At 26.1% G+C, this 10,312-nt stretch overlaps 1 protein-coding gene across 1 annotated transcript; it reads right to left on the reverse strand.

Moving 5' to 3' along the window:
* LOC109330021 (probable prolyl 4-hydroxylase 6) lies at positions 248 to 5,053 on the reverse strand. The gene is made up of 8 exons (XM_019563980.1): positions 4,916 to 5,053; positions 4,738 to 4,800; positions 4,382 to 4,439; positions 4,153 to 4,257; positions 3,153 to 3,210; positions 2,884 to 3,059; positions 2,689 to 2,749; positions 248 to 642 (listed from the first exon to the last, which is right to left on the reverse strand). The coding sequence occupies exons 1-8, from the start codon at positions 5,017 to 5,019 to the stop codon at positions 335 to 337; spliced, it is 933 nt and encodes a 310-aa protein (XP_019419525.1). The 5' UTR covers positions 5,020 to 5,053; the 3' UTR covers positions 248 to 334.

Here is a 10,312-nt window from a genome sequence, read left to right on the forward strand (position 1 = left end):
GTGTCGGTGTCCGACACGTATCCGACACGGATATGCTCGGATTCGCGAAAAATACGTATCCATAAAGTATTCAAAAATTAAAAAAATAAAATAAATAGGGCCATAACTCTACGTACATTGAAATATGAAAGACTAAAATAAATAGTGCCACATAAGATGATGGAGATCACATATCAATTCATATCTTATTTGGTGCCTCAAACCAATGAGAAAACTTCATTCATTGAATTTTTTTTACAAGCGGAAATTAATATTTTTTTAATATTATTCTATGAAGTTTGATTGGTTCAGGACATAGAGATAGAAAAATTGTATGACAGGTGATCCTTGTCTCCTAAGATGAGCATGCATTGCAACTCTTCATACAATGCCCTTTGATTGTTTCACTTCCAACCATATAAAGAGAGTTCTTTTCACATTCACCTATCTTAGCCCACATTGAACATTCCTCATTCTCATCTTTACAATTCACACTATAAACTTGTTTGAATGAATTGTCAAAGTCCCTTACATGTATCCACTTAGTTGCTGACCACTTTTCACCCTCAATCACTGGACAACTTCCATGCAAGCTTCTATTATCAATAGTTGCATTTGGAAGAAGATTGAAGAATAATAAAGCATCACCTTTCTTAGGTTTCACTGCATAAGATGAGATCCAAATATTGTTAATTAAACAAGACATTTGGAAAGTCATAAGAACAAGGTAGCAAAGATGAGATCTATATGTTGGAAACAACATAACCACTTCTCCTTTCCTTGTTTGAACCTAAATAGGTACTTGAGAAAGTTACACACACAATAAAAGAGGAAAAAGTATAAGAATAATGCTGAAAATGTTAACAAAGTAATAAGGTTCTCCATTGCATCCTTGAGATGGTGTGCAAATATATGAATGCACAAGTTCAAGTAATGTATTTCTCCTGAAGGGTTTGTCTGATCTCTAGAAACTAAATCTGCATTGCTAATCATAAAGACAACCAATATAAAATTTCAAAATTTTTATACCCGATAGATGATCTATGGTGAGAATCTAAAATCATTTATCATTCATGTACTTCATTTGTCTATGTCAAAGATCTCTGAATTTAGTAAATATAATTTATTCTCCAAATATCTTTGTGTGAGATTAAGAATGAGGTTTGACTTTGTTTTTGCTTCTTCTATGAGATTTATTTCTCCTAAGAGTTTCACTTCTGCCTCTTCACTCCATAATATTTGTACCACACTGAAAGGATGTACTATGTTCTTTCTTTTTGGACTTTTCATTCAAGAGACTTTATGAAACAATATGCATTGAGAACATCCTGTTCGGAACTAAATTGCTTACCATGACCACTAATGTATCTCAACTTTCAGGCAATGACTCGAGCAGTAGAAGTTATTGTAACTCATTATCCATCTCCATATATATATATATATATGTATATATATATATATACGTGTATATATATATACGTATGTATATATATATATATGTATATATGTGTATATATATATATATAGATATATGTATGTGTGAATTGAATGAAAAGACCCTTTAATGAGTAGAAGTGCTCTATCATGCTCTCACTATCTTTATAGTCGATTTTCACCAGCATTCTCACCGGAGATGCTTTATTTTTGGGAGTTTTGTTTGAATCATATACTCAAGTTTCGACTGCAACTAATAAGCTTCTATCAATGTGAAAACATTCTCAAACAAACTTCTATCAATGTACTTCTAAATCATTGCAAAACCATTTTGATTCGAAAGCTCCACATGTTTGTTAGTTTTGTCTTTGCAAAAATTGGGCGCATGCATATCTTTGTAGTATAAGTGATCTTTCATTACGAGCTTCCAATCAGAATAGTTGTTTGCAATCAATTTGAACATGTCCATCAAATGAGATGGTAGCAACTCATTCCACCTTGGATCACACAAGTTATGCTCTCGAATAAATTTTAGAACTTGATACCATTGTTAGGTGAAATAGAAATAATTCTTTCTCCTTTGTGTAATTTAAAATGGGTGCTTGTGAAATAAGCGGACAAATAAAATAGAGCAAAAAGTAGAAGTATAACACTAATAATTTTAGATCTAAAAAGTATGGGATCTATTCCAAAAAATGTCTTTCTATGAAAAGATTACAATATTTGTTTTCTTAATTTTAAGTGGATAACAGTCAATCTCACTCTACTAGTACGGAATACAATATATCTCTAGTATTTCATTATGAATGTTCTAATCTCACACTACCATAATATCAACTCTCTCACCCTCTCTATGTGTTTCTCTTCTCATTCACTTGGTTATGTTAACCTTCCTCACATGTTCCTTTTATGTAGTGAAGGGGGAGAAATGCTTCTTCTTAAAGATAATGAATAATTAATATTTGTCGACATTGAAATTTTTTTTCAACTTTTTTGTTGGACTTGATAGTCTTCAAGAGTCACTGAATAATTTCATGACCTTGAAGTTGTCATCATTGATTATATGCAATGAATCATGTGTCGAGGTTCAATACTCATAATCTCCCATCAATTAAGAAAGAAATCCTAAGACACTTGGAATTATCATATACAAGTCACTACTATTGAATGACTAACTATCATAGTATCTATATTATATAATTCTATATTGTTTTTGTGATAGCAACTCTATATTCCAAAAACTATGATGAAAAAACCATTCATAAACATATTTACCTGCATAACCCATTTTAGCACATTCAGACCAGCTCTCATCCTTTGGTTGGGACAATGTTGGCTGAAAATGAAGCAAATAAATTAATCAAAACTCCATTTTTATTTTTTGATATTCAATTTTTTGTTTTATGTAGGGGATGGGTGGTTGGTGTATTGAAAAGAACCATCAAAGAATAAAATGCATGAGGAACTTACATCTGAATTTGGAAAAACAGTTTCTCCACCTCTCTTAACATTCGACAAATACATTAATATAGTGGCAATCCTATGGCCACCAAATTGTTGATTAAGCTTGTCTAATAAGTAATCAAAATGTGGTTCATACTTCTGACCATGCTCATAGCGCAATATTTGCATTCCCTCACCATTCTCTGATAAGATCATTGACTTTAGAAAGAGATAAAATTAAAAAAAAAAAAGTAGACAAAAAATGACACATTGAATGATATTTTTTTACTACTTACCATAAGGAAGGAATGTCCATGTAGCAATTCTAGCTTCAATATCAGCAATAACTTTATCCTTAAAGATATTAAATAAAAATGTAAAAGGATTAAAACTCTAGCTTCAATATCAACAGTAATTTTATCCTTGAAAATATAAAATAAAAGTGCAAAAAAATTAAAATTCATGTTCAATAGTTTAAAACACACATGTCAAACTCCATTTGAAGTGTAAAACTTAAGGTCATGGAAGTTACTTGAAACATATGGTGTATAAATAAGGACCATAAGATTGAAACATATAGTCTATAATCAAACACTAAACTATAATTAGGTTACTCACATTAACATAACTCATGCATTATTTAATCACATCCTCTATTGAAGGAATATTAGTTCTCTTGTCTTAATCTCAGCCTTATACTTTGCTCTCTCAACATAAAAGGGGAACTAATTCAGAGCAAAAATCACTACAATTTGGTCATAGTTACCAAATACGAGGTATGTAGTATACGTGATTCATTCAGGTATGCACTTCGTCCATTTTTACATTATTATTACAAGTTCTTTATCTCTTATGAATATGATCTTTTACTTCTTTGAGATCAACATGTCCTAAGAGGGTGTTTGGATATTTGCACATACTAAAACATATCTATATCTACTTCTACAACTCCCTTCAAACTCACAAAATGATAGACACCAAGCTAGTTTCTAATATATTTCTCATCATTAAACATTATGAAAATGCTTTTCCTTTGGAGACAACTAACAAAAGCACATGTTCCAATAAAACACAAGCAAAAAGCTATTTTTGAGAAACATGTTTCTCTTTACACTTCAACATGATATAATCACATAGAACAACATAAGAGTATTCCCTTTTCCAAATTAGTGAATAAACTCTCAATGTAATGAAAATGTAAAAATAATTTGTGGCTCCTACATAAGATCCAAATCACATGTTCAACTAAATAAAGTATTATAATAATGTAAAGAAAAGAATTCAAGTCGATAATACCTGTGACTTAAACAAAAACATTCCAGAACTTGTTCTTGCTGTACTCAAGATAGCTTTACCTGTTTCTATATCAGCAACTGTAGTCACTTCCAACTTATCCCTAGCCTAAAAACACAAAAACTTGGTCATTCAATAATATATATGCTATTTTGTAGCATGATTTTCTTTTCCTAAAGTATTGATTTTTCAATAATGTAGGAAAAACAAACACCAGTAAAAGAAATCTAACCATATTGATAAGATGGTCACATTCCTTCTCAGATAAAAACCCCTTGTATAGAAAAGCCCTGTATGCCAAAATTCACAAACAAATAAAAAAAATTGTTCCTAAAAGCAACACACCATTCCTTCCTAAGAAGAAAAGTACTTATTTCAATTTAATCCTAAGAAATTGAAAATCTCAACTTTATCCTTATGAATCTCATATATCAATTAACATAGCTTTTAAATGATCGATTATTCATACTATGTAATGCAATAGTCTCTACTAATTAAGACTATATGACTTTGATTAAATTATATGACAAGATATATACTCATTTGTTTACTCTATACATAATAATATGACATGGAAATTATGACAACCTGGGATGCCAAGAGAGTTGTGTGACCTTAGTGGGGTCAAACCTTATTGAAGGGACATTATGTCTGAAAATACATCAAACAAATATAAATAATAATAATAATATTATTATTAGTTTTAATGAAATGGAGATTTTTAATTTGAAGAAGAAATAGAGACAAGGTTGTGAGGTATTATTACATGATATTTTCATCATCACCCAACACTGGCAATCGAATTGAAGAAACATAAAGAACAAAGAGGAGAATAAAGAAAAGGGGTGTTAGAACATGTTGAGAACCCATGAAGAAAGGAACCAAAACAAACAATGTGAAGAGATTCAAAATATAGAACCAAAACAAACAATGAGAAGTTAGTATTTTGATATACATGTACGTGAGCCCCAACATTAATTTTTGGCTATGTTTTTAGTGCCAAATATACAATATTTTATTATACTTACCCATTGTTTTTAACTTTTATCGTATACCTTAATTGATGGTTTTAATTTTTAATTCTTCTAAATGATATGTCAACATCATAATTAATATTATCATTAATTATTATGATACGTATTACATATAAGTATTAGTAGTTTATAATTAGGAAATAGAGTTAAAAGTTCGGAATATATGATAATCAAATAAAAATTATATGAACTAAAATCAAATTCCAACTAAATTTTTTATTGTAAAAATATATTTATATTTTTTTGGTTTTTCTAATATCTGCTTGAGATTACATTTTAATTTATTCAAAAAGTTCTAGTAATTTGCATCTGAAAATTAATGCCTTATGAAATTCATATATGTATCAATAAATGTGCCCTCACATGTTTTAATGCAATTTCCATTTTTTGCATATTATATAATATTTGGCCCACATTAGAAAAGTCATACTTTTTAAGGATGATTCAAAACTATGATGAGAACTATATTTTTTTTGGTACTACTAAATGTATTTTATTATTTTTTGGTAAGAAATTAATTTTTTTGGGGTGCATGACTGTTTCTCCTAACAAATGTCGCTCTCAGGAATTGAACTTTTAACATTTCAGTTATTCTAGAAATCTAACGGAACCTTACAGGACTAGATTAATGTTTTGTTGGTTTTTTATCCCTATATAAGATTTAAGGATCAAATTTAGGTTTTTTATTTTTAAGATGAAAAAGGATCCCACATAAAAGATATAAAATCCAAATAACATTTAAATATAATTTATCAAAATTATAAGTATATTTAATTACTAAATCGTTTTAATTAAAAACCAACAAAGAATAATAGCTTTAATTAATTTTACAGATTTTTTATTTACTGTGTAATTTTGTGGTGAAGAACGAAATTAAATAAATTTGGACATAGAATATTGACCTCTACCAATAAAAATAGAAACTATATTGATATTTGATATAGAAAAATATAACAGTCAAATCATTAATTTAATTAAATGATTAAAACATTAAAAAGTGAATAAGTTACCTTAAATATAGGTAATATATATTTAAGAGTGAATTTCCACTTTCTTCCTTCAAATTTTTTGTGTTTACCAATTTAATCACTAAAGAAGTAAAAACTCAAACTACTAGTCAAATATTACGAATGTAAATTAATATAGTTCATGTGAGAGATGTTAAAAAAAAGCTAAAAATGAATAATTTGACTTATGTTTAATATTTTCATGGAGCATTTTAATTTTTTCAATTTTTCCAGTAACCAAATTGATATACACAAAAATGTTTGAAGGAGCAAAATAAGTATTTACTTTATATTTAAATAATAAAATAATAATAATAATAGGCATAGTTATGAATTCCCATAAACCTACTATGAACAAAACCTACTAAGATACATTTAAATAAATAAAACAATATATTGTTACATTATTTCTTAATAAAATAATATATAACATATTATTTAGTTTTTATAAATAATTTAAAATATAAAAATGTATAATATTATTATTACGAAATTGATAAAACAATATGAAATGTAATAATTTAATATATGATTATATGATTTTTAGATCAAATAATTTTTATTATAATAATTTTTAGTATTAACCATGGATATCTCATTAATCTATTAGTATGAACTAATTTCTTAGATCTAATTATTTCTCTTAGCAAGTGTCATTATTAAAGATCATTATTTGGCCTCTAACCTTGTATATTACCTAAGAAAATATAGTCTTATACCACTAAAATAACTTTTTATATAGTTATTATAGTAATATTTTTAAACAAAATGACATAAATAAAAATTAATTATTTTAATAAATAATGTAATCATAGAAATACTAAATGGAAAAATAGTATGTAATATAATGAACATTATATGATTTTTAAATAAATAATATAAGTATGAAATAAATAAATTTTGTATTATTTCAAAATTAAGTTCAACTTCTTTGGTGTTTTCATATTTTGTAATGATCCAAAATATTGCATAACCAAGTATTCCAAAAAGATCACTTAATGATCTTTCTTGCATTGGGTCATTAGCATTCCCTTTTAACACAATTTGCTTATAAAAAATCATAATTTGGGAAATGATAATAATGTAATATATCATCAATTACTCATTTATATTATTTATATTTAAGAGTTAATGATGATTAAATATGAATATTGATGAAATAGTTACACTATAAGATATTCTTAAATTTTTAGTACATGCATTTTTTCCCTAAGTGTATTAAAAGTTGTAGCAATAATTGAATCTTAATCAGAAGCGTGGTATATATATTAGTGCATTTAATATATATTAGTGCATTTAATCTCTCTAACTTGATCCCGTAATTTGTTTTCAATTTAATCAGGTCTCAAAAAAAACTTGTACTCGTTTAATTAACCTTTTCTTATAAATTTTATACTCCCTCTAATCTTTTATTTATTAAAATTAATCTCATACCTGTTCTTTGATAGTAAAAAAAATCCATTAGTTTATGCACGAGGGATTGAATTGAGACAATTTTGTGTACCTCAACAAATATTTCACACGATTTCAATAATAAAGGTTATATTTAAACTCAGTTTATGATGAACTATATGGAGGAAAAAATATTGAAGTATTGAGCTTTTATCTAATATTTTTGAGTGAAATGTTATTTTCTAATTTAATTTAAATATGCTTCTCTTGCATAATCTCTTCAGCTATGTCTGAAAAAGGCATAGGCCCAAATATTTAAATGTTTATAGAAGGTTAAGCCCATGCTCCTTTTAATAGCAAACACTTTCATCATTAATGTTACTCATATATGGGACAACATCTACTGTCCCACAAATTTATAGCAAATACAAGCTTATGATTGGTGGAAAAAATACTTTTAAGTTAATAACTAATTGTTTGTCATAATTTATTAGACAACATATGTGTACCCCTCATATAATAATATAATATTTATACATTTTCAGTGTAACAATTTATAGACAGTCATTATATAATCTATTATTAATTTCAAAAAATCAATGATAATTAAATTTGAATTGTCGATGATACAATAACAGTATATAAAATTCATACACTGTCAGTATATATATTTTATCCACATATTTAATTCATAGATAGTAGAAGAAACTTTATCTCTATATTTAATTCATAGTTAGGTAGTAGAAGAAACTTGGTGAAAAGAACGTATAATGGGGGAAATATTTGTTATCTTATTGCATGTATGATGTATTACAATCATTTCTTACTCACTTTAATTAGTTATTTGAATAAATAAGTTATAATTTTTGACCCATCAAAATAAGTGGCCCGTATCTTTATGGGGGTGTTAGAACATGTTGAGAACCCATGAAGAAAGGAACCAAAACAAACAATGTGAAGAGATTCAAAATATAGAACCAAAACAAACAATGAGAAGTTAGTATTTTGATATACATGTACGTGAGCCCCAACATTAATTTTTGGCTATGTTTTTAGTGCCAAATATACAATATTTTATTATACTTACCCATTGTTTTTAACTTTTATCGTATACCTTAATTGATGGTTTTAATTTTTAATTCTTCTAAATGATATGTCAACATCATAATTAATATTATCATTAATTATTATGATACGTATTACATATAAGTATTAGTAGTTTATAATTAGGAAATAGAGTTAAAAGTTCGGAATATATGATAATCAAATAAAAATTATATGAACTAAAATCAAATTCCAACTAAATTTTTTATTGTAAAAATATATTTATATTTTTTTGGTTTTTCTAATATCTGCTTGAGATTACATTTTAATTTATTCAAAAAGTTCTAGTAATTTGCATCTGAAAATTAATGCCTTATGAAATTCATATATGTATCAATAAATGTGCCCTCACATGTTTTAATGCAATTTCCATTTTTTGCATATTATATAATATTTGGCCCACATTAGAAAAGTCATACTTTTTAAGGATGATTCAAAACTATGATGAGAACTATATTTTTTTTGGTACTACTAAATGTATTTTATTATTTTTTGGTAAGAAATTAATTTTTTTGGGGTGCATGACTGTTTCTCCTAACAAATGTCGCTCTCAGGAATTGAACTTTTAACATTTCAGTTATTCTAGAAATCTAACGGAACCTTACAGGACTAGATTAATGTTTTGTTGGTTTTTTATCCCTATATAAGATTTAAGGATCAAATTTAGGTTTTTTATTTTTAAGATGAAAAAGGATCCCACATAAAAGATATAAAATCCAAATAACATTTAAATATAATTTATCAAAATTATAAGTATATTTAATTACTAAATCGTTTTAATTAAAAACCAACAAAGAATAATAGCTTTAATTAATTTTACAGATTTTTTATTTACTGTGTAATTTTGTGGTGAAGAACGAAATTAAATAAATTTGGACATAGAATATTGACCTCTACCAATAAAAATAGAAACTATATTGATATTTGATATAGAAAAATATAACAGTCAAATCATTAATTTAATTAAATGATTAAAACATTAAAAAGTGAATAAGTTACCTTAAATATAGGTAATATATATTTAAGAGTGAATTTCCACTTTCTTCCTTCAAATTTTTTGTGTTTACCAATTTAATCACTAAAGAAGTAAAAACTCAAACTACTAGTCAAATATTACGAATGTAAATTAATATAGTTCATGTGAGAGATGTTAAAAAAAAGCTAAAAATGAATAATTTGACTTATGTTTAATATTTTCATGGAGCATTTTAATTTTTTCAATTTTTCCAGTAACCAAATTGATATACACAAAAATGTTTGAAGGAGCAAAATAAGTATTTACTTTATATTTAAATAATAAAATAATAATAATAATAGGCATAGTTATGAATTCCCATAAACCTACTATGAACAAAACCTACTAAGATACATTTAAATAAATAAAACAATATATTGTTACATTATTTCTTAATAAAATAATATATAACATATTATTTAGTTTTTATAAATAATTTAAAATATAAAAATGTATAATATTATTATTACGAAATTGATAAAACAATATGAAATGTAATAATTTAATATATGATTATATGATTTTTAGATCAAATAATTTTTATTATAATAATTTTTAGTATTAACCATGGATATCTCATTAATCTATTAGTATGAACTAATTTCTTAGAT

The sequence above is a fragment of the Lupinus angustifolius genome, chromosome LG02 (genome assembly GCF_001865875.1).
Source record: "Lupinus angustifolius cultivar Tanjil chromosome LG02, LupAngTanjil_v1.0, whole genome shotgun sequence".
Classification (NCBI taxonomy): domain Eukaryota; kingdom Viridiplantae; phylum Streptophyta; class Magnoliopsida; order Fabales; family Fabaceae; genus Lupinus; species Lupinus angustifolius.

What these genes read in the sequence shown, in the direction of transcription:
- LOC109330021 (XM_019563980.1), bottom strand. Translation starts at nt 5,019, where the DNA reads ATGGGTTCTCAACATGTTCTAACACCCCTTTTCTTTATTCTCCTCTTT. An exon ending in GGTGATGATGAAAATATCAT is followed by an intron (nt 4,801 to 4,915) that starts GTAATAATACCT and finishes ATGTATTTTCAG; the next exon opens with ACATAATGTCCCTTCAATAA. An exon ending in GTGACCATCTTATCAATATG is followed by an intron (nt 4,258 to 4,381) that starts GTTAGATTTCTT and finishes TTGTGTTTTTAG; the next exon opens with GCTAGGGATAAGTTGGAAGT.